We start from the raw sequence: 27,458 nt of genomic DNA on the forward strand, positions 1-27,458 counted from the left end.
ACAATGGCATGTTGCTGCAGATTGGACAGCTGTCCACCACCGTCACCAGCCTGTACCATTGACACCGGGCAGCATGGGTCTATGGACTCATGCTACTTACGCCAAATCGGCATGACTCAACAGGAACTGAGATTCGTCGGACCAGGCAATGTTTTTCCACTCCTCAGTTGTCCGGTGTTAGTGAGATGCTGTCTGTTTGTGGCCTGCCTGTTAACTTGCACAATTCTTCCCATTCTCCTTTCAACCTCTCATCAACGAGTTGTTTTCACCTACAGGACTGCTCACCGATCATACCACGCTTAAAGTCGCTAGTTTTGTCCATTTCTAACGTTCAATGGAACAGTAACTGAATTACTCGATGCCTGCTTTAAGAGCCATCCTTTTTCGTGAACAGGGTGGTGTACCTAATAAATGGTCCGGAGAGTGTATGAGCGTGTGGTGAGGTAGTTCCATGCAGCATACCATACCCTCTAACAGGAGACCTGAGGTATGTAGCATACCCTCTGACAGGAGACCTGAGGTATGTAGCATACCATACAGGAGACCTGAGGTATGTAGCATACCATACCCTCTAACAGGAGACCTGAGGTATGTAGCATACCATACCCTCTAACATGAGACCTGAGGTATGTAGCATACCATACAGGAGACCTGAGGTATGTAGCATACCATACAGGAGACCTGAGGTATGTAGCATACCATACAGGAGACCTGAGGTATGTACATACCCTCTGACAGGAGACCTGAGGTATGTAGCGTACCCTCTAACAGGAGACCTGAGGCATTTAGCATACCCTCTAACAGGAGACCTGAGGCATTTAGCATACCCTCTAACAGGAGACCTAAGGTACGTAGCATACCATACCCTCTAACAGGAGACCTGAGGTATGTAGCATACCATATCCTCTAACATGAGACCTGCGGTATGTAGCATACCCTCTAACAGGAGACCTGAGGTATGTAGCATACCCTCTGACAGGAGACCTGAGGTATGTAGCATACCATACAGGAGACCTGAGGTATGTAGCATACCATACCCTCTAACAGGAGACCTGAGGTATGTAGCATACCATACAGGAGACCTGAGGTATGTAGCATACCATACAGGAGACCTGAGGTATGTAGCATACCATACAGGAGACCTGAGGTATGTAGCATACCATACAGGAGACCTGAGGTATGTAGCATACCATACAGGAGACCTGAGGTATGTAGCATACCATACAGGAGACCTGAGGTATGTACATACCCTCTGACAGGAGACCTGAGGTATGTACCATATCCTCTAACAGGAGACATGAGGTATGTAGCGTACCCTCTAACAGTAGACCTAAGGTACGTAGCATACCATACCCTCTAACAGGAGACCTGAGGTATGTAGCATACCATACCCTCTAACAGGAGACCTGAGGTATGTAGCATACCATACCCTCTAACAGGAGACCTGAGGTATGTAGCATACCATACCCTCTAACAGGAGACCTGAGGTATGTACCATACCCTCTAACAGGAGACCTGAGGTATGTAGCATACCCTCTAACAGGAGACCTGAGGTATGTAGCATACCATACCCTCTAACAGGAGACCTGAGGTATGTAGCATACCCTCTAACAGGAGACCTGAGGTATGTAGTATACCCTCTAACAGGAGACCTGAGGTATGTAGTATACCCTCTAACAGGAGACCTGAGGTATGTAGTATACCATACCCTCTAACAGGAGACCTGAGGTATGTAGCATACCCTCTAACAGGAGACCTGAGGTATGTAGCATACCCCCTAACAGGAGACCTGAGGTATGTAGTATACCATACCCTCTAACAGGAGACCTAAGGTACGTAGCATACCATACAGGAGACCTGAGGTATGTAGCATACCATACCCTCTAACAGGAGACCTGAGGTATGTAGCATACCACACCCTCTGACAGCATACATCCTCCTTCATCTTCCATCTCTTCCTCCTCCTCTTCCTCCTTCTCCCACCTCCTCCTCCTCTTCCTCTGCCTCCTCCTCTTCCTCTTTCTCCTCCTTCTCCTCCTCCTCTTCCTCCTTCTCCCACCTCCTCCTCCTGTTCCTCATCCTCTATATTATCACTGATTCCAGTAGAGATGCCTACTGTACGTTGTGGAACATGTCGTGGTGTTATTGATTCTTAGTTGTATTAATCGGTCGACCTCTAGTGTGTATATTGTGTGTTAAGGACCAGAGCAGAACAGAGCGGCCTGGTAGCACAGATCACATAGGGTACATGCCAAATAGCACCCTATTCCTTAAGGGCTCTGGACAACAGTAGTGCACTGCATAAGGGGTAGTGTGCTGTTTGGGAGGCTGTCACAGATTTAAGAAGGCAAAGTATACAGAGGTCTGACTGCTTATCATGAAATATAATACAGAGATCTGACTTCTTATCATGAAATATAATACAGAGATCTGACTGCTTATCATGAAATATAATACAGAGATCTGACTGCTTATCATGAAATATAATACAGAGATCTGACTGCTTATCATGAAATATAATACAGAGATCTGACTGCTTATCATGAAATATAATACAGAGATCTGACTGCTTATCATGAAATATAATACAGAGATCTGACTGCTTATCATGAAATATAATACAGAGATCTGACTGCTTATCATGAAATATAATACAGAGATCTGACTGCTTATCATGAAATATAATACAGAGATCTGACTGCTTATCATGAAATATAATACAGAGATCTGACTGCTTATCATGAAATATAATACAGAGATCTGACTGCTTATCATGAAATATAATACAGAGGACTGACTGCTTATCATGAAATATAATACAGAGATCTGACTGCTTATCATGAAATATAATACAGAGATCTGACTGCTTATCATGAAATATAATACAGAGATCTGACTGCTTATCATGAAATATAATACAGAGATCTGACTGCTTATCATGAAATATAATACAGAGATCTGACTGCTTATCATGAAATATAATACAGAGATCTGACTGCTTATCATGAAATATAATACAGAGATCTGACTGCTTATCATGAAATATAATACAGAGATCTGACTGCTTATCATGAAATATAATACAGAGGACTGACTGCTTATCATGAAATATAATACAGAGATCTGACTGCTTATCATGAAATATAAAACACCATGCCTCTCCTCTTTAATCCACCTCTCCTTTCCTCCTCTTTAATCAACATCTCTTTTCCTCCTCTTTAATCAAATGATCCTTCCCTCCTCTTCAAATCAACCTCTCCTTTCCTTCCTTCCTTCCTCTCTCTGTGGAAGAACTGAGGACAGGTCCCAATGTGAGCTACACACCATATTAGGTATCACACTCACTCTGTCACACAGACAGAGAGACTAGATAAACACTGGAACACTTCCCTAGATTGAACTCTTAGGTCTAGTGCAGAACAATCATTACTTGGCCAACAATAGCGGCCGATCTGTTAGAAAATGCCTGGTTCGGTTTCTGGTCCAAGTCTGTCCCTGCTCTGCCCTTTAACAAACATTGAACCATCTTATTTCTCTCTGCCTGGATGGCAAACTATCACACTGAATATAACAAAGCATACATTCCCAGATATGTTATTTAGCTGTTCTCCTCTCCACTGTTCTCCTCTCCTCTGTTCTCCTCTCCTCTGCTCTCCTCTCCTCTCCTCTCCTCTCCTCTCCTCTCCTCTCCTCTCCTCTCCTCTCCTCTCCTCTCCTCTCCTCTCCTCTCCTCTCCTCTCCTCTCCTCTCCTCTCCTCTCCTCTCCTCTCCTCTCCTCTCCTCTCCTCTCTGTTCTCCTCTCCTCTGTTATCCTCTCCTCTGTTATCCTCTGTTCTCCTCTCCTCTGTTCTCCTCTCCTCTCCTCTCCTCTCCTCTCCTCTCCTCTCCTCTCCTCTCCTCTCCTCTCCTCTCCCCTCCTCTCCTCTCCTCTCCTCTCCTCTCCTCTCCTCTCCTCTCCTCTCCTCTCCTCTCCTCTCCTCTCCTCTCCTCTCCTCCTCCTCTCATCTCCTCTGTCTATTGTCATAAAATATATTTGTAATAATAATAATAAACATTCGCCAGGATTCAACCTCGTTCCTTCTGTCAGTGTTCTGGTCCCTGACTCTACTCACTGAGCTACCAGTCAGATGACACATCACCAAATCCTGACTAAATTGTAGACCTAACTAAGGTGTCCAGTAGAAGTCAGTGTTTGATTGCAGCTTGGAATCGAAGAAAACACAAGAAATCAGTGGGATCTCACATGTGATAAACAAAACTTCAGACGTCATTGATCATGTGTCTGAATCCTGGTTTAGGAAGACCATCAAAAACCCTGAAATCTCCATCGCTAACTATAACATTTTCCGACAAGATAGAACTGCCAAAGGGGTCGGAGTTGCAATCTACTGCAGAGAATAGCCTGCAGAGTTCTGTCATACTATCCAGGTCTGTACCCAAACAGTTTGAGCTTCTACTTTTAAAAATCCACCTTTCCAGAAAGGTGTGAAGTCTCTCACCGTTGCCGCTTGCTATAGACCACCCCCAGCCCCCAGCTGTGCCCTGGACACCATATGTGAATTGATTGCACCCCATCCATCTTCAGAGTTCATGCTGTTAGGTGAGCTAAACTGGGACATGCTTAACACCCCGGCCATCCTACAATCTAAGCTTGATGCCCTCAATCTCACACAAATGATCAATGAACCTACCAGGTACAACCTCAAATCTGTAAACACGGGCACCCTCATAGATATCATCCTAACCAACCTGCCCTCCAAATACACCTCTGCTGTTTTCAACCAGGATCTCAGCGATCACTGCCTCATTGCCTGCATCCGTAATGGGTCAGCGGTCAAACGACCTCCACTCCTCACTGTCAAACTCTCCCTGAAACACTTCAGCGAGCAGGCCTTTCTAATCGACCTGTCCCGGGTATCCTGGAAGGATATTGACCTCATCCCGTCAGTAGATGATGCCTGGTTATTCTTTAAAAGTGCCTTCCTCACCATCTTAAATAAGCATGCCCCATTCAAAAAATGTAGAACCAGGAACAGATATAGCCCTTGGTTCACTCAAGACCTGACTGCCCTTGAACAGCACAAAAACATCCTGTGGCATACTGCATTAGCATCGAATAGCCCCCGCAATATGTAACTTTTCAGGTAAGTTAGGAAACAATATACACAGGTAGTTAGGAAAGCTAAGGCTAGCTTTTTCAAACAGAAATGTGCATCCTGTAGCACAAACTGAGGCTAGGAAACACTGTCACCACCGATAAATCCGTGATAATTGAGAATCTCAAAAAGCATTTTTCAACGGCTGGCCATGCTTTCCACCTGGCTACCCCTACCCCGGTCAACAGCCCGCACCCACCACAGAAACTTGCCCAAGCCTCCCCCATTTCTCCTTCACCAAAATCCAGATAGCTGATGTTCTGAAAGAGCTGCAAAATCTGGACCCCTACAAATCATCCGGGCTCGACAATCTGGATCCTCTCTTTCTAAAATTGTTGCAACCGCTAATACTAGGCTGTTCAACCTCTTGTATCGTCTAAGATCCCTAAAGATTGGAAAGCTGCCGCGGTCATCCCCCTCTTCAAAGGGGGAGACACTCTAGACCCAAACTGCTACAGACCTATATCCATCCCCTGCCTTTCTAGGGTCTTCGAAAGCCAAGTTAACAAACAGATCACCGACCATTTCGAATCCCACCGTACCTTCTCCGCTATGCAATCTGGTTTCAGAGCTGGCCATGAGTGCACCTCAACCACACTCAAGGTCCTAAACGACATCATAACCGCCATCGATAAGAGACAATACTGTGCAGCCGTATTCAACAACCTGGCCAAGGCGTTCGACTCTGTCAATCACCACATTCTTATCGGCAGACTCAACAGCCTTGGTTTCTCAAATGACTGCCTCGCCTGGTTCACCAACTACTTCTCAGACAGAGTTCAGTGTGTCAAATCGGAGTGTCTGTTGTCCGGACCTCCGGCAGTCTCTATGGGGGTGCCACATGGTTCAATTCTTGTGCCGACTCTTTTCTCTGTATACATTAATGATGTCACTCTTGCTGCTGGTGATTCTCTGATCCACCTTTACGCAGGCGACACCATTCTGTATACGTCTGGCCCCTCTTTGGACACTGTGTTAACTAACCTCCAGACGAGCTTCAATGCCATACAACTCTCCTTCCGTGGCCTCCAACTGCTCTAAAAATGCAAGTAAAACTAAATGCATGCTCTTCAACCGATCACTGCCCGCCTGTCTAGCATCACTACTCTGGACGGTTCTGACTTAGAATACGTGGACAACTACAAATACCTAGGTATCTGGTTAGACTGTAAACTCTCCTTCCAGACTCACATTAAGCATCTCCAATCCAAAGTTAAATCTAGAATTGGCTTCCTATTTCGCAACAAATCATCCTTCACTCATGCTGCCAAACATACCCTCGTAAAACTGACTATCCTAACGATCCTCGACTTCAGCGATGTCATTTACAAAATAGCCTCCAACACTGTACTCAACAAATTGGATGCAGTCTATCACAGTGCCATCCGTTTTGTCACCAAAGTCCCATATACTACCCACCACTGCGACCTGTATGCTCTCGTTGGCTGACCCTCGCTTCATATCCATCGCCAAACCCACTGGCTCCAGGTCATCTATAAGTCTTTGCTATGTAAAGCCCCGCCTTATCTCAGCTCACTGGTCACCATAGCAGCACCCATCCGTAGCACGCGCTCCAGCAGGTATATCTCACTGGTCATCCCCAAAGCCAATTCCTCCTTCGGCCGCTTTTCCTTCCAGTTCTCTGCTGCCAATGACTGATGTATCCGTGTTGCTGTCCAGAGGAAGTGTCCGTGTTGTTGCCCAGAGGAAGTGTCCGTGTTTTTGTCCAGAGGAAGTGTCCGTGTTACTGTCCAGAGGAAGTGTACGTGTTGCTGTCCAGAGGAAGTGTCCGTGTTGCTGTCCAGAGGAAGTGTCCGTGTTGCTGTCCAGAGGAAATGTCCGTGTTGTTGTCCAGAGGAAGTGTCCGTGTTGCTGTCCAGAGGAAGTGTCCGTGTTGCTGTCCAGAGGAAGTGTCCGTGTTGCTGTCCAGAGGAAGTGTCCGTGTTGCTGTCCAGAGGAAGTGTCCGTGTTGCTGTCCAGAGGAAGTGTCCGTGTTGCTGTCCAGAGGAAGTGTCCGTGTTGCTGTCCAGAGGAAGTGTCCGTGTTGCTGTCCAGAGGAAGTGTCCGTGTTGCTGTCCAGAGGAAGTGTCCATGTTGTTGCCCAGAGGAAGTGTCCGTGTTGCTGTCCAGAGGAAGTGTCCGTGTTGCTGTCCAGAGGAAGTGTCCGTGTTGCTGTCCAGAGGAAGTGTCCGTGTTGCTGTCCAGAGGAAGTGTCCGTGTTGCTGTCCAGAGGAAGTGTCCGGGTTGCTGTCCAGAGGAAGTGTACGGGTTGTTGTCCAGAGGAAGTGTCCGGGTTGTTGTCCAGAGGAAGTGTCCGGGTTGTTGTCCAGAGGAAGTGTCCGTGTTGTTGTCCAGAGGAAGTGTCCGTGTTGTTGTCCAGAGGAAGTGTCCGTGTTGTTGTCCAGAGGAAGTGTCCGTGTTGTTGTCCAGAGGAAGTGTCCGTGTTGTTGTCCAGAGGAAGTGTCCGTGTTGCTGTCCAGAGGAAGTGTCCGTGTTGTTGTCCAGAGGAAATGTCCGTGTTGCTCTCCAGAGGAAGTGTCCGGGTTGTTGTCCAGAGGAAGTGTCCGTGTTGCTGTCCAGAGGAAGTGTCCGTGTTGTTGTCCAGAGGAAGTGTCCGTGTTGCTCTCCAGAGGAAGTGTCCGGGTTGCTGTCCAGAGGAAGTGTCCGTGTTGCTGTCCAGAGGAAGTGTCCGTGTTGTTGTCCAGAGGAAGTGTCCGTGTTGCTGTCCAGAGGAAGTGTCCGTGTTGTTGTCCAGAGGAAGTGTCCGTGTTGCTCTCCAGAGGAAGTGTCCGGGTTGTTGTCCAGAGGAAGTGTCCGTGTTGTTGTCCAGAGGAAGTGTCCGTGTTGCTCTCCAGAGGAAGTGTCCGGGTTGTTGTCCAGAGGAAGTGTCCGTGTTACTGTCCAGAGGAAGTGTCTGTGTTGCTGTCCAGAGGAAGTGTCTATTTCATGAGTATGGCTAGCTGTCTCTGTAGCCTAGTGGTTAAGAGTGTTGGGTCAGTTACTGAAAGGTTGCTGGTTTGAATCCCTGAGGTGACTAGGTGAAGACAGAAAAAGACAACATATGTTGGTGTGAACTTGCACAAGGCATTTAACCCCTTAAATGCTTCTGGATAAGCGCCTCTACTACTTGACTGAAATGTCTGTCTCTCTCCGAAGTGGGACGTGTCTGGTTGTCATCGTTTATTTTTGGGGCCTCTGTTCTGTTCCAACGGGGGGGGGGGGATATAGAGCTGCAGCCTGTTTGCCTACCTGCCACATCCTCAGCCACCAGCTCAGCATACCACAGAGAAAGAGAGAGAGGTATACCACAGCATAGCACAGGCAGTAGAGGCTCCCTGTGTCTCTCTCTGAATAGTCCATGTGCTTCTCTTGTCTCTAGCCCACACAGGAACGGTTGTTAGCTACGGTCTGACTAAACAGTCTAACGGCCTGAAGTGTTGTTGCAGAGGACATATTGAAAGGCCCCTAATGACATACTCTATGTCTATATATGGAAAACGTTTTAAACTGCTTCATCAGAAAATCTAGTGCACAAAAAATAAAAAACTTACGTCCTATTTATTAGTTATGCCTATCAGGTGTCTTCAATGAATCCCACTTCATATAGTGGACTCTTTTGAACAGTTGAAATGTTATGTTAGGGAAAATCATGAAGAATGGTTCTTTGACATGTGAATGACTCAGTGACTGTGTTACATAATGAGCAGGATATCAAGGCTCTGACTATCAGTCAACTTCCAACCATGCATTAACTACGATATTACCTGCCAGAACAGACATTAATGAAACTTTACGAATGACATTTAGGCCCATTCATTCATAAGATGTGGAGTTCGCCACAGCCTCAACACTGTAACCAGTAGACAGGGCCCCTTATCCTGGAAAGCCTAGGTAACTGAACTAAATGACCATCGCCCCGTAGCGCTCACTTCTTCTTCATCACGAAGGGGTTTGAGTTAAGGATCATATCACCTCTGCCTAACCCGACACCCTAGACCGCGTTCAATTTGCGTCCCGTCTCCAACAGGTACACGGACGACGCAATCAAAGACTTTGAAGATGTGGTGATTAGAAGCTAAACTAAAGCAGGAAGCCCAGGTGAGCTCTCCTGATAGAACTGATGCTCACGTGTTGAGATACATCAACATGTATCAACAAGACATTAAATATGTACCTATATTTCTTTTAAAAAACGGAACAGAATCAACACTGTAATGTAATGATGGGACGATTGATACCAGAGTTCCGATGCGCCGAAGCAGTTTTCAAAGCACTACTGATACGACACAATGTGTCACATGGAATGACGCTGGAGAGACGAAGCAGGTACGGGGAGTAAAACATTTCATAAAGAACGAGACAGGAACAGAGTCAGCAAACTAAGAATACAGACAAAAACAATCAATGCATCAGCGGGGAACCTGACAAATATAGCGGAGGTAATAAACAGATGATGAGTGAGTCCAGGTGAGTCCAATATCGCTGATGCGCGTGACGAGGGAAGGCAGGTGTGCGTGGGGAGGGGGGAGCGGGAGCAGATGTGACACAATGAACCTACCAATACTCGTTTCAAAGTGACATTATCACGTGATCAATGACGTCTGAAGCTTTGTTTGATCACTTGTGAGATCCCACTGATTTCTGGTGCTTTTTTAGATTCCAAGTTGCATTCAAACATTGACCTCTACTGGACACCGTAGTTAGGCCTACAATGTAGTCAGGATTTGTTCATGTGGTGTCGTCTGACTGGTAGCTCAGTAACTAGAGTCAGGGACCACAACACTGACAGAGAGAAAATGAAGTTGAATCCTGGCGAAAACTTATTATTACTACAAATATATTTTATTCCAGTTCACTTTCTGCACATTGTTGCTCAAACAAATGTGTTTTATTTAATATAGTATTAAGCTTCGGTCGTAAGCATCCTAAATTATGCCACATACAGTTTTTGACAGAATAAACAAGGGATTCACAGCAACAAAGGGGACGGATGATGGAAGGCTCCAACCTGGAATGGTAACTGATTCACGGAGATTTGATGTTATATTGTGGGGAAAAATACTTTGATATGAACGTCAAACGCTGCTTTTAATTGCTGACCACCAGATGTCACTAATGAGCGTCGTGTTTAGAGTAAGGAACTGATCTTGGCATAGTTTGGTGAAAGGCTTCAGAAAGCCTCTGTTTCCATTCAATAACTGCATGTGTGTGCAACCGTAAATAGTGTCCCCCAGTCTCTTCCTCTCCTATGTGTGCAACCGTAAATAGTGTCCCCAGTCTCTTCCTCTCCTATGTGTGTACCTGTAAATAGTGTCCCCCAGTCTCTTCCTCTCCTATGTTTGTACCTGTAAATAGTGTCCCCCAGTCTCTTCCTCTCCTATGTGTGTACCTGTAAATAGTGTCCCCCAGTCTCTTCCTCTCCTATGTGTGTACCTGTAAATAGTGTCCCCCAGTCTCTTCCTCTCCTATGTGTGTACCTGTAAATAGTGTCCCCCAGTCTCTTCCTCTCCTATGTGTGTACCTGTAAATAGTGTCCCCCAGTCTCTTCCTCTCCTATGTATGTACCTGTAAATAGTGTCCCCCAGTCTCTTCCTCTCCTATGTGTGTACCTGTAAATAGTGTCCCCCAGTCTCTTCCTCTCCTGTTTGTACCTGTAAATAGTGTCCCCCAGTCTCTTCCTCTCCTATGTGTGTACCTGTAAATAGTGTCCCCCAGTCTCTTCTTGCCCTGTGTGTGTACCTATGAATAGTGTCCTCCAGTCTCTTCCCCTGCACTTCGTCCTTCTCCAGCTGTCTTCTTCGACCATCGTCTTCGTCGTTAGTTCCAGGGGGCGTGTCTTGTAGGAGCCAACGCTCTCTCATGGCTTTAGACTGGTGACAGAGAGACAGATAAGATAAGATAGACAACAGGAAAATATATATAGAGAGAGACAAAGAGAGACACAGAGCCACAAAGAATTTAATTATTATTATTATTTTGATAAACTCCCATATCTATTGGGTGAAATACCACAGTGTGCCATCACAGCAGCAAGATTTGTGACCTGTGACAAGAAAAGGTCAACCAGTGAAGAACAAACACCATTGTAAATACAACCCATATTTATGTTTATTTATTTTCTCTTTTGTACTTTAACTATTTGCACATCGTTACAACATCGTATATATGCATAATATTAGATTTGAAATGTCTTTATTCTTTTGGGACTTTTTGTATTGTTTATTTCACATTCTTTATTTTATTTAATTAATTATTTATTTATTTTATTTATTTAGTTTAAATGACATTCGTTAATGATCTTTTCCACTTGTTTCCTATGTCAATAAAGCACTTAAATTGAATTGACAGACGGACAATAGGAAAAGACAGACAGACAGACAGACAGACAGACAGACAGACAGGCAATAGGAAAAGACAGACAGACAGACGGACGGACGGGACGGGACGGGACAGGTGTTACTTGAAGAACGACTGACCTACTGATTCCATGAGTGTTTTTTCTGTTTCTCATTAAGAAAAACAAGATTTCAATTCTGTGGCAGTTACTGATGTTTGTCCCCCATGAGACACTATATGAAGGAAGGCAGTATCACTTCCTTAAAATAGTCAGAATGAATCTAAGATAACTCAAGAAATCTGTAACTTATTTTGATGTTTTTGTGCAGTAGGTCCCTCAGGTACTCTGCCAACTGGCCTTTTAACTATCCCAAAGCCACAGGCTTCGTCCCAAATGGAACAACATTCCCTATTTAGTACACTACTTTAACCAGGACACATTGGGCTCTGGTAACAAGAAGTCAGATTTACTACACAACAAACATAAGAGGATAAAAATCTGAAGATCAACAGTAAAAACTGAGCGACTAAGAAGCTAAAAATATGTATTTTGAAATCTCTTTAATATATGTCCACAGTTTCAGTGTTTTAGCATCTTTTTTAAATGTGTGTTTTTAACATCTCTTTAAAAACAGTTTCGGCCCCCCTCAGGTTCTCTGGCAGGCTATTCCAGAGGCTGGGGGCATAATAACTAAAGGCTGGGGGCATAATAACTAAAGGCTGGGGGCATAATAACTAAAGGCTGCCTCTCCATGTCTCTTGGCCCCCCTCAGGTTCTCTGGCAGACTATTCCAGAGGCTGGGGGCATAATAACTAAAAGGCCGTCTCTCCATTCCTCTTGGTCCTAGTTATCAGATGCACCAGCGGGTGGTTGCTGTTCACAGAGGGTAAATTACCCTGTTGTTTAAGTGCCCAACATTTAATGCCAATTACCTCTCACTAACAAAAAAATGTGGCCATGCCTGAAGAGAGTTTAGAATGAGTCTTTGTTCCTTCTGTTCTCCAGAGTAAAGGATTGTTAGCTGTTGAGGAAGTGCCACTTACTGAATACCCTCTCAGAGACGTAGTCAGTGTGATAAATCCCTGACTCGAGGGACTATTATATAGACAACATCAGCTCTGTGGGAGAGACAGAGTAAACAGAGAGAGTTTTACACAAAGAGAAGTTTAGTTCTCTGGAGAGAAATCTCTCTCTCTCTCTCTCTCTCTCTCTAATTAAAATAGTTTTATTGGAATGGAACATGTTACCATACATTGTCAAAGCAAACATATGGACACATATCAAATCAACGATGACACATAGATAATAATAGGAAATATAATAATACTCAACGAGTAGTAACAATACTCAGGACACTACAGTAAGAGATGAATGAGGACATTAATGAGATAGTGATAAAGAAACAGGTAGTTATGGAATGAGGACATGAATGAGATAGTGATAAAGAAACAGGTAGTTATGGAATGTGGACATTAATGAGATAGTGATAAAGAAACAGGTAGTAATGGAATGAGGACATGAATGAGATAGTGATAAAGAAACAGGTAGTTATGTTATTGTCCTGGTTGATGGTTCTGTTTCTCACCTCTTAATGCCAAAGCCGAATATTTAAATATGAGATATGCAGAGTAGTTTGTTATCAATAAAGAAACAGGTCAATAAATCAATAAAACATCACAATAAGGTTCAGAGCGTTCGATTTGCCTGCTAGGGGGGTGGGGGGTGGGCAAGGAGACCCCTAGCTCAGCTAAAACCAGTGACAACTACAGTGGGGAGAACAAGTATTTGATACACTGCCGATTTTGCAGGTTTTCCTACTTACAAAGCATGTAGAGGTCTGTAATTTTTATCATAGGTACACTTCAACTGTGAGAGACGGAATCTAAAACAAAAATCCAGAAAATCACATTGTATGATTTTTAAATAATTAATTTGCATTTTATTGCATGACATAAGTATTTGATCACCTACCAACCAGTAAGAATTCCGGCTCTCACAGACCTGTTAGTTTTTCTTTAAGAAGCCCTCCTGTTCTCCACTCATTACCTGTATTAACTGCACCTGTTTGAACTCGTTACCTGTATAAAAGACACCTGTCCACACACAATCAAACAGATTCCAACCTCTCCACAATGGCCAAGACCAGAGAGCTGTGTAAGGACATCAGGGATAAAATTGTAGACCTGCACAAGGCTGGGATGGGCTACAGGACAATAGGCAAGCAGCTTGGTGAGAAGGAAACAACTGTTGGCGCAATTATTAGAAAATGGAAGAAGTTCAAGATGACGGTCAATCACCCTCGGTCTGGGGCTCCATGCAAGATTTCACCTCGTGGGGCATCAATGATCATGAGGAAGGTGAGGGATCAGCCCAGAACTACACGGCAGGACCTGGTCAATGACCTGAAGAGAGCTGGGACCACAGTCTCAAAGAAAACCATTAGTAACACACTACGCCGTCATGGATTAAAATCCTGCAGCGCACGCAAGGTCCCCCTGCTTAAGCCAGTGCATGTCCAGGCCTGTCTGAAGTTTGCCAATGACCATCTGGATGATCCAGAGGAGGAATGGGAGAAGGTCATGTGGTCTGATGAGACAAAAATAGAGCTTTTTGGTCTAACTCCACTCGCCGTGTTTGGAGGAAGAAGAAGTATGAGTACAACCCCAAGAACACCATCCCAACCGTGAAGCATGGAGGTGGAAACATCATTCTTTGGGGATGCTTTTCTGCAAAGGGGACAGGACGACTGCACCGTATTGAGGGGAGGATGGATGGGGCCATGTATCGCGAGATCTTGGCCAACAACCTCCTTCCCTCAGTAAGAGCATTGAAGATGGGTCGTGGCTGGGTCTTCCAGCATGACAACGACACGAAGCACACAGCCATGGCAACTAAGGAGTGGCTCCGTAAGAAGCATCTCAAGGTCCTGGAGTGGCCTAGCCAGTCTCCAGACCTGAACCCAATAGAAAATCTTTGGAGGGAGCTGAAAGTCCGTATTGCCCAGCGACAGCCCCGAAACCTGAAGGATCTGGAGAAGATCTGTAGGGAGGAGTGGGCCAAAATCCCTGCTGCAGTGTGTGCAAACCTAGTCAAGAACTACAGGAAACGTATGATCTCTGTAATTGCAAACAAAGGTTTCTGTACCAAATATTAAGTACTGCTTTTCTGATGTATCAAATACTTATGTCATGCAATAAAATGCAAATGAATTACTTAAAAATCATACAATGTGATTTTCTGGATTTTTGTTTTAGATTCCGTCTCTCATAGTTGAAGTGTACCTATGATAAAAATTACAGACCTCTACATGCTTTGTAAGTAGGAAAACCTGCAAAATCGGCAGTGTATCAAATACTTGTTCTCCCCACTGTATGTGCCGTTTTCAAGGGATTGTTAAAGACATGTTAACTATTTGTTTCTGATATCATCACCTCTAGAAGAGCAAGGTCAGAACTTCAAAATGTCCAATTATTCCACGAAAAAACAAATCAGAGTTATACAGCGAGTAACTGTGTGCTTTTTCGGATCGGTTAAAATCCATTGATCATGTCATTTCCGATACATGAGGGTAGCCTGACAATATCTCTCAATATTGGCCACCATTAATTGGATATATGAGTGTTATAGAATAAAAGTGAGTTATACCTGACAAGTGGTTTAGCTTAATTACTTTGCAAGTGATGCTACCAGGTAGACATGTTGTAGAGTAGGCTAAACATAGCTTTGGTCTAGCTAGCGAAGTTAGCTAACATCGTCCCCTTTTTCAACAATTGTTTTTTTTAAGAACGTTTAATCACGTCTGACAGACGTGTCGTTCCTGTGATTTCTGTCTGTAGGAAATAGCACTTCTTATATTGTGAGAAAATGTGGATTCCAAAAGGCTTTGAATTTAAAGGTCAGGTGTCGTTTAACTTAAAAACACACACAAATATAGATCTTAAAAGGGAATGTTATACGATTTCAACACTTTTTCTCCCCCAGAGGATGTAGGTGTTTTTTGCCTTGTCCTCTATAATCATTCATATCCACAAGAAATATAAGCCATAAAATAATAACATATTTAAAATATTTCTTCATTATCTTATAGTTCAATTCTCTCTCATCAATAATGTTTTTTCTTCCTTCGTGATAATTGTATTTATTGTTGTTTTATTTAGGATTTTCTGTGTTTCTCTGATATCACTTCCTGTCAGTTTGTTGTAATTCTCCATTTAAGAAAACAACCCCTTCCTTCAATGACACCACATTCAGGAAGTGTTGTCATTTCTTTGGTCCAAATATAAACACTCAGTTTTATCTATGTGTCCGTGTTCCATGTTGTAAGTCCATACGTCCCGCTCATACATGTCCACCCTGCTAGGCTAAATTATAGAGAAAATAGACCAAATGTCAACAACAAAAAATTTGATATTTAATAGAGTTCAAATCCTGTTCAAGTGTTCACCATTATGCTAGCTCAATTTTGCTCACTCACAGAGCTATGGCTAATTTGGACTCCAGATTTCCACCCTGTTAGGTTCCACCCTGTTAGGATTATGCACGTAACAGGTTAGGAAATGCCTGAGCTTGCGCTCTAAACGCCCCGAGAGCAAAAACGCTCTGAATTTAGTAATGGAAAATCTGACAACGCTCTGAATATACGAATGCCCAGAGCGCACTCTGGCACTCCAAAGTGAATTTACGAACCCACCCAAAATAGCATAGAATGCAGATAGCAAGCTGTGAATTTATATTGGACTACAAATAGTATGTGGCTGAAGTGCAGTGGTTATCCCAGATGCTGAGAGAAAGAGAGAGAGAGAGAGAGAGAGAGAGAGAGAGAGAGAGAGAGAGAGAGAGAGAGAGAGAGAGAGAGAGAGAGAGAGAGAGAGAGAGAGAGAGAGAGAGAGAGAGAGAGAGAGAGAGAGAGAGAGAGAGACAGAGAGACAGAGAGAGAGAGAGAGAGAGAGAGAGAGAGAGAGAGAGAGAGAGAGAGAGAGAGAGAGAGAGAGAGAGAGAGAGAGAGAGAGAGAGAGAGAGAGAGAGAGAGAGTATGGAAAAAGAGAGAAGCAGGACCAGGAAGTGGGATGTTTGTTTAACAGTAGGCATGATGAGACTAGGAGATGGGACTAGTTCTCATGGGACAGTACTGTGGCAACAGGATCACTACAACCATTTGATTTTTTATATTTTTTTCTCAATCCACTTCCTCCTTTTCCATTGACAGTAACAGTCACATTATGACCTAGTGAGGTTAGAGAGGGAGATGTTCTGTAGGCTGCATCTAAACCAGGAAGACTTAGGCTGCATCTCAACCAGGAAGACTTAGGCTGCATCTCAACCAGAAAGACTTAGGCTGCCTCTCAACCAGGAAGACTTAGGCTGCATCTCAACCAGGAAGACTTAGGCTGCATCTCAACCAGAAAGACTTAGGCTGCCTCTCAACCAGGAAGACTTAGGCTGCATCTCAACCAGGAAGACTTAGGCTGCATCTCAACCAGGAAGACTTAGGCTGCATCTCAACCAGGGAGACTTAGGCTGCATCTAAACCAGGAAGACTTAGGCTGCATCTAAACCAGGAAGACTTAGGCTGCATCTCAACCAGGAAGACTTAGGCTGCATCTCACCCAGGAAGACTTAGGCTGCATCTCACCCAGGAAGACTTAGGCTGCATCTAAACCAGGAAGACTTAGGCTGCATCTCAACCAGGAAGACTTAGGCTGCATCTCACCCAGGAAGACTTAGGCTGCATCTAAACCAGGAAGACTTAGGCTGCATCTCACCCAGGAAGACTTAGGCTGCATCTAAACCAGGAAGACTTAGGCTGCATCTCAACCAGGAAGACTTAGGCTGCATCTAAACCAGGAAGACAGGCTGCATCTCAACCAGAAAGACTGGGTCTCAACCAGAAAGACTGAGTCTCATCCAGAAAGACTGGGTCTCAACCAGAAAGACTGGGTCTCAACCAGAAAGACTGGGTCTCAAATGGCACCTCTTTCCCTATATAGTGCTAGGGCACTATGTATGAGAGAGATAGAGATCAAGGTGCCTTTCAAGATGCAGTTTGGGAGTGATATGAGGAAGATCTACTGAAGTAATGAATTCATATCTGAGTTGTTGTGGAACGTGACCAGGGCTGTACTGCTTGTGAATCCAGAAGAGTCATTCCAGAGCAGTTGGGAAGTTATTTTCTCAGTCGTGATGGACTGTCATGTTTTGGTGAAATCATTTTCTAACATTAACAACGTCTCTAGTCTATTTTTGCCGCATCACACGGTAAACACTTCTGTTCTGCTGAATGTTACCCTGCCCCTGATGATGTCAGTAACACACACACACACACACACACACACACACACACACACACACACACACACACACACACACACACACACACACACACACACACACACACACACACACACACACACAGTCACACCCCCTCCTATATATGGATGTGTTTACCTTGAGATGTTGTAGCTGCAGCACCAGGTCGTCCAGCTGTCTCCTCTTGTCTTCAATCTCTGACTGTCTTTTCCTTTTCTCCTGCAGATTAAAAAACAACAACGGAAGGTCAGATTACGGAAATGAGGGTATTCCTAAAGCTCAATGTCTGGTTGATTTTCAGGAGATCAGTTATATCGACACCGAGGAGTCGTTAGGTGAACATTAGTATGCTTCATCACCAAGTCGCCGACGGTCTTGGCTATCACAGTGAGGGTCTTGGCTATCACAGTGAGGGTCTTGGCTATCACAGTGAGGGTCTTGGCTATCACAGTGACGGTCCAGGCTATCACAGTGACGGTCCTGGCTATCACAGTGACGGTCTTGGCTATCACAGTGAGGGTCTTGGCTATCACAGTGATGGTCTTGGCTATCACAGTGACGGTCTTGGCTATCACAGTGACGGTCTTGGCTATCACAGTGACGGTCTTGGCTATCACAGTGACGGTCTTGGCTATCACAGTGACGGTCTTGGCTATCACAGTGAGGGTCTTGGCTATCACAGTGACGGTCTTGGCTATCACAGTGACGGTCTTGGCTATCACAGTGACGGTCCTGGCTATCACAGTGACGGTCCTGGCTATCACAGTGACGGTCTTGGCTATCACAGTGACGGTCTTGGCTATCACAGTGACGGTCCTGGCTATCACAGTGACGGTCCTGGCTATCACAGTGACGGTCCTGGCTATCACAGTGACGGTCTTGGCTATCACAGGGAAGGTCTTGGCTATCACAGGGGATGATGTTGTTGGGGTGTGAAGGATGAGGGGGTAGGCCATAAGGGGATGCTGTTGTTGAGGGATGAGGGGGTAGGCCATAAGGGGATGATGTTGTTAGGGTGTGAAGGATGAGGGGGTAGGCCATAAGGGGATGATGTTGTTGAGGGATGAGGGGGTAGGCCATACGGGGATGATGTTGTTGAACATTATAAAGTATTGAATATTAGACAGTACTGAACAATACTGAACATTAGGCAATACTGAACACTAGACAGTACTGAACAATACTGAACATTAGGCAATACTGAACACTAGACAGTACTGAACAATACTGAACACTAGACAGTACTGAACAATACTGAACACTAGACAGTACTGAACAATACTGAACATTAGGCAATACTGAACACTAGACAGTACTGAACAATACTGAACATTAGGCAGTACTGAACAATACTGAACACTAGACAGTACTGAACAATACTGAACATTAGGCAATACTGAACACTAGACAGTACTGAACAATACTGAACACTAGACAGTACTGAACAATACTGAACACTAGACAGTACTGAACAATACTGAACACTAGACAGTACTGAACAATACTGAACACTAGACAGTACTGAACAATACTGAACATTAGGCAATACTGAACACTAGACAGTACTGAACAATACTGAACACTAGACAGTACTGAACAATACTGAACACTAGACAGTACTGAACAATACTGAACACTAGACAGTACTGAACAATACTGAACACTAGACAGTACTGATTAATACTGAACACTAGACAGTACTGAACAATACTGAACACTAGACAGTACTGAACAATACTGAACACTAGACAGTACTGAACAATACTGAACACTAGACAGTACTGATTAATACTGAACACTAGACAGTACTGAACAATACTGAACACTAGACAGTACTGATTAATACTGAACACTAGACAGTACTGAACAATACTGAACACTAGACAGTACTGAACAATACTGAACACTAGACAGTACTGAACAATACTGAACATTAGACAGTACTGAACTTTGGACAATACTGAACACTATACAGTACTAAACAATACTGAACACTAGACAGTACTGAACAATACTGAACACTAGACAGTACTGAACAATACTGAACACTAGACAGTACTGATTAATACTGAACACTAGACAGTACTGAACAATACTGCACATTGGACAGTACTGAACAATACTGGACATTGGGACAATACTGAACATTAGACAATACTCTCTAGTACAGTAGACTATAGGGGAGATCTCTCTAGTACAGTAGACTATAGGGGAGATCTCTCTAGTACAGTAGACTATAGGGGAGATCTCTCTAGTACAGTAGACTATAGGGGAGATCTCTCTAGTACAGTAGACTATAGGGGAGATCTCCCCAGTACAGTAGACTATAGGGGAGATCTCTCTAGTACAGTAGACTATAGGGGAGATCTCTCTAGTACAGTAGACTACAGGGGAGATCTCTCTAGTACAGTAGACTATAGGGGAGATCTCTCTAGTACAGTAGACTACAGGGGAGATCTCTCTAGTACAGTAGACTATAGGGGAGATCTCTCTAGTACAGTCGACTATAGGGGAGATCTCTCTAGTACAGTAGACTACAGGGGAGATCTCTCTAGTACAGTAGACTATAGGGGAGATCTCTCTAGTACAGTAGACTATAGGGGAGATCTGTCTAGTACAGTAGACTACAGGGGAGATCTCTCTAGTACAGTAGAATATAGGGGATATCTCTCTAGTACAGTAGACTATAGGGGAGATCTCTCTAGTACAGTAGACTATAGGGGAGATCTCTCTAGTACAGTAGACTATAGGGGAGATCTCTCTAGTACAGTAGACTACAGGGGAGATCTCTCTAGTACAGTAGACTATAGGGGAGATCTCTCTAGTACAGTAGACTATAGGGGAGATCTCTCTAGTACAGTAGACTATAGGGGAGATCTCTCTAGTACAGAGACTACAGGGGAGATCTCTCTAGTACAGTAGACTATAGGGGAGATCTCTCTAGTACAGTAGACTATAGGGGAGATCTCTCTAGTACAGTAGACTACAGGGGAGATTGATTTTCAAAAGAGTAACATTGTTTCTGAGGTTAGACAGGCAGACTTACTGTATTTTTAACCATGACTCACAGGGCATTTGGGGCGTAACCCAAATGTGGTGTAAGTATACAGTTCTGGTGTATTTCTGAGCCAGTATGTTGAACTCCTGACCATCCAAGCTGTCTATCATATACTCCTGACCATCCAAGCTGTCTGTCATATACTCCTGACCATCCAAGCTGTCTGTCATATACTCCTGACCATCCAAGCTGTCTATCATATACTCCTGACCGTCCAAGCTGTCTGTCATATACTCCTGACCATCCAAGCTGTCTATCATATACTCCTGACCATCCAAGCTGTCTGTCATATACTCCTGACCGTCCAAGCTGTCTGTCATATACTCCTGACCATCCAAGCTGTCTATCATATACTCCTGACCATCCAAGCTGTCTATCATATACTCCTGACCATCCAAGCTGTCTATCATATACTCCTGGCCATCCAAGCTGTCTATCATATACTCCTGGCCATCCAAGCTGTCTATCATATACTCCTGGCCATCCAAGCTGTCTATCATATACTCCTGACCATCCAAGCTGTCTATCATATACTCCTGACCATCCAAGCTGTCTATCATATACTCCTGACCGTCCAAGCTGTCTGTCATATACTCCTGACCATCCAAGCTGTCTATCATATACTCCTGACCATCCAAGCTGTCTGTCATATACTCCTGACCGTCCAAGCTGTCTGTCATATACTCCTGACCATCCAAGCTGTCTATCATATACTCCTGACCATCCAAGCTGTCTATCATATACTCCTGACCATCCAAGCTGTCTATCATATACTCCTGGCCATCCAAGCTGTCTATCATATACTCCTGGCCATCCAAGCTGTCTATCATATACTCCTGGCCATCCAAGCTGTCTATCATATACTCCTGGCCATCCAAGCTGTCTATCATATACTCCTGACCATCCAAGCTGTCTATCATATACTCCTGACCATCCAAGCTGTCTATCATATACTCCTGACCATCCAAGCTGTCTATCATATACTCCTGACCATCCAAGCTGTCTATCATATACTCCTGGCCATCCAAGCTGTCTATCATATACTCCTGGCCATCCAAGCTGTCTATCATATACTCCTGGCCATCCAAGCTGTCTATCATATACTCCTGACCATCCAAGCTGTCTATCATATACTCCTGACCATCCAAGCTGTCTATCATATACTCCTGGCCATCCAAGCTGTCTATCATATACTCCTGACCATCCAAGCTGTCTGTCATATACTCCTGACCATCCAAGCTGTCTATCATATACTCCTGACCATCCAAGCTGTCTGTCATATACTCCTGGCCATCCAAGTTGTCTGTCATATACTCCTGACCATCCAAGCTGTCTATCATATACTCCTGACCATCCAAGCTGTCTGTCATATACTCCTGACCGCCCATTCCTTGCTTGGCTCTGCTAACACACATCTACCCTCTTTAATTGTACCTTTATTTAACTAGGCAAGTCAGTTAATAACAAATTCTTATTTACAATGACAGCCTAGGAACAGTGGGTTAACTGCCTTGTTCAGGGGCAGAACGACAGATTTTTACCTTGTCAGCTCGGGGATTCAATCTTGCAACCTTTCAGTTACTAGTCCAACACTCTAACCACTAGGCTACCTGCCACCTCTACACTCTAACCACTAGGCTACCTGCCACCTCTACACTCTAACCACTAGGCTACCTGCCACCTCTACACTCTAACCACTAGACTACCTGCCACCTCTACACTCTAACCACTAGACTACCTGTCGCCCCTACACTCTAACCACTAGGCTACCTGCCACCTCTACACTCTAACCACTAGGCTACCTGCCACCTCTACACTCTAACCACTAGACTACCTGCCGCCTCTACACTCTAACCACTAGGCTACTTGCTACCTGCCATCTCTACACTCTAACCACTAGACTACCTGCCACCTCTACACTCTAACCACTAGACTACCTGCCACCTCTACACTCTAACCACTAGACTACCTGCCGCCTCTACACTCTAACCACTAGACTACCTACCACCTCTCCACTAGGCTACCTGCCGCCTCTACACTCTAACCACTAGGCTACCTGCCACCTCTACACTCTAACCACTAGGCTACCTGCCGCCCCTCCACTCTAACCACTAGGCTACCTGCCACCTCTACACTCTAACCACTAGGCTACCTGCCACCTCTACACTCTAACCACTAGGCTACCTGCCACCTCTACACTCTAACCACTAGACTACCTGCCACCTCTACACTCTAACCACTAGACTACCTGTCGCCCCTACACTCTAACCACTAGGCTACCTGCCACCTCTACACTCTAACCACTAGGCTACCTGCCACCTCTACACTCTAACCACTAGACTACCTGCCGCCTCTACACTCTAACCACTAGGCTACTTGCTACCTGCCATCTCTACACTCTAACCACTAGACTACCTGCCACCTCTACACTCTAACCACTAGACTACCTGCCACCTCTACACTCTAACCACTAGACTACCTGCCGCCTCTACACTCTAACCACTAGACTACCTGCCACCTCTCCACTAGGCTACCTGCCGCCTCTACACTCTAACCACTAGGCTACCTGCCACCTCTACACTCTAACCACTAGGCTACCTGCCGCCCCTCCACTCTAACCACTAGGCTACCTGCCGCCCCTCCACTCTAACCACTAGGCTACCTGGCACCTCTACACTCTAACCACTAGGCTACCTGCCACCTCTACACTCTAACCACTAGACTACCTGCCACCTCTACACTCTAACCACTAGACTACCTGCCACCTCTACACTCTAACCACTAGACTACCTGCCGCCCCCTCTGATAGTAACACCTAGCTAATCTAGGGGCCAGGCTGACTGGGGCCAGAACAGCAGGAAACAAATAGGGCTCTGGTCAAAAGTAGTGCGCTATATTGGCGCCCTTACTTGGGTTGTGCCGTGGCGGAGATCTTCGTGGGCTATACTCGGCCTTGTCTCAGGATGGTAAGTTGGTGGTTGAAGATATCCGTCTAGTGGTGTGGGGGCTGTGCTTTGGCAAAGTGGGTGGGGTTATTTCCTGCCTGTTTGGCCCTGTCCGGGGGCATCATCGGATGGGGCCACAGTGTCTCCTGACCCCTCCTGTCTCAGCCTTCAGTATTTATGCTGCAGTAGTTTATGTATCGGGGGGCTAGGGTTAGTCTGTTATATCTGGAGTATTTCTCCTGTCTTATCCGGTGTCCTATGTGAATTTAAGTATGCTCTCTCTAATTCTCTCCTTCTCTCTTTCTTTCTTTCTCTTTCTTTCTCTCGTTCCCTCTTTCTTTCTTTTTCACTCTCTCAGAGGACCTGAGCATGGTCCCATGCCTTAGGACTACCTGGCATGATGACTACTTGCTGACCCCAGTCCACCTGGCCGTGCTGCTGCTCCAGTTTGAACTGTTCTGCCTGCGGCTATGGAACCCTGACCTGTTCACCGGACGTGCTACCTGTCCCAGACCTGCTGGTTTCAACTCTCTAGAGACAGCAGGAGCGGTAGAGATACTCTGAATGATCGGCTATGAAAAGCCAACTGACATTTACTCCTGAGGTGCTGACCTGCTGCACCCTCGACAACCACTGTGATTATTATTATTTGACCATGCTGGTCATTTATGAACATTTGAACATCTTGGCCATGTTCTGTTATAATCTCCACCCGGCACAGCCAGCAGAGGACTGGCCACCCCTCATAGCCTGGTTCCTCTTTAGGTTTCTTCCTAGGTTCTGGCCTTTCATGGGAGTTTTTCCTAGCCACTGTGCTTCTACACCTGCATTGCTTGCTGTTTGGGGTTTTAGGCTGGGGGTTTCTGTACAGCACTTTGTGACATCAGCAGATGTAAGAAGGGCTTCATAAATACATTAGATTTGATATTTCAGACAGAGACAAAGTGTTAGTTCATTCAGTCTATTGTCAGCGAGGCTTTATTGTTGGACGTTAGGAGATAGTGGGAAGGAGGGTCTGTGTCATCAGGAATGTGGACATAGTTCCCACCGGGGGTGGGCGATCCTCTGGGACATCTCTTCTGTGACTAAGAATGTCTAAATATCCCACGGCTGGAGTCAGGGAGTTCCTGTGTAGTGGCACAGACAGATCCTCCTGAGGACCATCTGCCCCCCCCAGTGTGAGAAGTTAATATCCTCTGACTCCATGGCTCAATTGTACATTATGATCTAAATGATCTAACTTAACATTCTCGGTTGTATTCAAGTTGGCGTTTCAGGAGAGACATCGGAGGGGGTAATGAATGAATAATCAACTAAGCACTCTTCAGTTGTAATACTGACTGACGATTTCAGTTTGTACCAACCATGGTCCCGTGTGGCTCAGTTGGTAGAGCATGGCGCTTGCAACGCCAGGGTTGTGGGTTCATTCCCCACGGGGGGACCAGGATGAATATGTATGAACTTTCCAAATTGTAAGTCGCTCTGGATAAGAGCGTCAGCTAAATGACTTAAATGTAAATGTAACCACACAGAATACTTTTTCTCTCTCTGCTTTAGACAACCTGTGATTAGCCAGAATACAGAGACAGAAACAGAGAGAGAAGGGGACAGAGAGGGGGAGGGGGAGAGAGAGAGAGAGAGAGAGAGAGAGAGAGAGAGAAGGGGACAGAGAGGGGGAGGGAGAAGGAAAGAGATATATATATAGAGAGAAGGGTACAGAGCGGTGGAGGGAGGAGGAGAGATGAGAGAGAGAGAGATGTTGTTCATACGATACAGCGAAAAGTGAGAATCCAACACCCCCTCCCAGAATGTCCACTACTTCAGGCATGTCATCAATATCAGTCTGCTAACCACACCTCTCTGGCCCGGTCCAAACACAGCATCAGTCTGCTAACCACACCTCTCTGGCCCGGTCCAAACACAGTATCAGTCTGCTAACCACACCTCTCTGGCCCGGTCCAGACACAGCATCAGTCTGCTAACCACACCTCTCTGGCCCGGTCCAAACACAGCATCAGTCTGCTAACCACACCTCTCTGGCCCGGTCCAAACACAGTGTCAGTCTGCTAACCACACCTCTCTGGCCCGGTCCAGACACAGTGTCAGTCTGCTAACCACACCTCTCTGGCCCGGTCCAAACACAGCATCAGTCTGCTAACCACACCTCTCTGGCCCGGTCCAAACACAGTATCAGTCTGCTAACCACACCTCTCTGGCCCGGTCCAGACACAGCATCAGTCTGCTAACCACACCTCTCTGGCCCGGTCCAGACACAGTATCAGTCTGCTAACCACACCTCTCTGGCCCGGTCCAAACACAGTATCAGTCTGCTAACCACACCTCTCTGGCCCGGTCCAAACACAGTATCAGTCTGCTAACCACACCTCTCTGGCCCGGTCCAAACACAGTATCAGTCTGCTAACCACACCTCTCTGGCCCGGTCCAAACACAGTATCAGTCTGCTAACCACACCTCTCTGGCCCGGTCCAGACACAGCATCAGTCTGCTAACCACACCTCTCTGGCCCGGTCCAGACACAGTATCAGTCTGCTAACCACACCTCTCTGGCCCGGTCCAAACACAGTATCAGTCTGCTAACCACACCTCTCTGGCCCGGTCCAGACACAGCATCAGTCTGCTAACCACACCTCTCTGGCCCGGTCCAGACACAGTATCAGTCTGCTAACCACACCTCTCTGGCCCGGTCCAAACACAGTATCAGTCTGCTAACCACACCTCTCTGGCCCGGTCCAGACACAGTATCAGTCTGCTAACCACACCTCTCTGGCCCGGTCCAAACACAGCATCAGTCTGCTAACCACACCTCTCTGGCCCGGTCCAAACACAGTATCAGTCTGCTAACCACACCTCTCTGGCCCGGTCCAAACACAGTATCAGTCTGCTAATCAGATGATGATGTAGCCCATGGCCCTGACAACCCTCTGAGTATCCCAAATGGCACCCTATTCCCTATATAGTGCACTACTTTAGATCAGAGCCCTATGGAATCCTATTCCCTACATAGTGCACTACTTTAGACCAGAGCCCTATAGAACCCTATTCCCTACATAGTGCACTACTTTAGACCAGAGCCCTATTGAACCCTATTAGACTGATCCCAATACAGACAGGACAGGTTAGACTGATCCCAATACAGACAGGACAGGTTAGACTGATCCCAATACAGACAGGACAGGTTAGACTGATCCCAATACAGACAGGACAGGTTAGACTGACCCCAATACAGACAGGACAGGTTAGACTGATCCCAATACAGACAGGACAGGTTAGACTGATCCCAATACAGACAGGACAGGTTAGACTGACCCCAATACAGACAGGACAGGTTAGACTGATCCCAATACAGACAGGACAGGTTAGACTGATCCCAATACAGACAGGACAGGTTGGAAGAGGTTGGACGTTGGAAGTCAGCTGACTACAGTTACGATGTTCATTATAACACAACGAATGTTCGGCCTGTCCTCCCGTCCTCTCTGAGCATCCCAACCAGCCCTAACTGGTATCGGCTCAGGGCTGAAGGCCATGTTGGCCTCTTATCAACACATTCACAAGTTGATGGCCCCAAATGACAGACTTAAATAGACAGGGGACATGATATTCACAAAGCACTCGGGAGAATAGACAAGACTATG

At 45.5% G+C, this 27,458-nt stretch overlaps 1 protein-coding gene across 2 annotated transcripts in view; it reads right to left on the reverse strand.

The window, feature by feature from the left end:
* The window catches only part of palm2akap2 (PALM2 and AKAP2 fusion), a 240,811-nt gene that overhangs the window by 151,888 nt on the left and 61,465 nt on the right, over positions 1-27,458 (reverse strand). For both annotated transcript variants that reach the window (XM_071342762.1, XM_071342752.1), the window contains exons 3-4: positions 17,938-18,018; positions 10,896-11,026 (exon numbers count right to left, since the gene is read on the reverse strand). In XM_071342762.1, the coding sequence (XP_071198863.1) occupies positions 10,896-11,026; positions 17,938-18,018 (212 nt within the window). The remainder of the gene's footprint in view (positions 1-10,895; positions 11,027-17,937; positions 18,019-27,458) is intronic.

The sequence above is a fragment of the Salvelinus alpinus genome, chromosome 1, assembly GCF_045679555.1.
Source record: "Salvelinus alpinus chromosome 1, SLU_Salpinus.1, whole genome shotgun sequence".
Taxonomy (NCBI): Eukaryota; Metazoa; Chordata; class Actinopteri; order Salmoniformes; family Salmonidae; genus Salvelinus; species Salvelinus alpinus.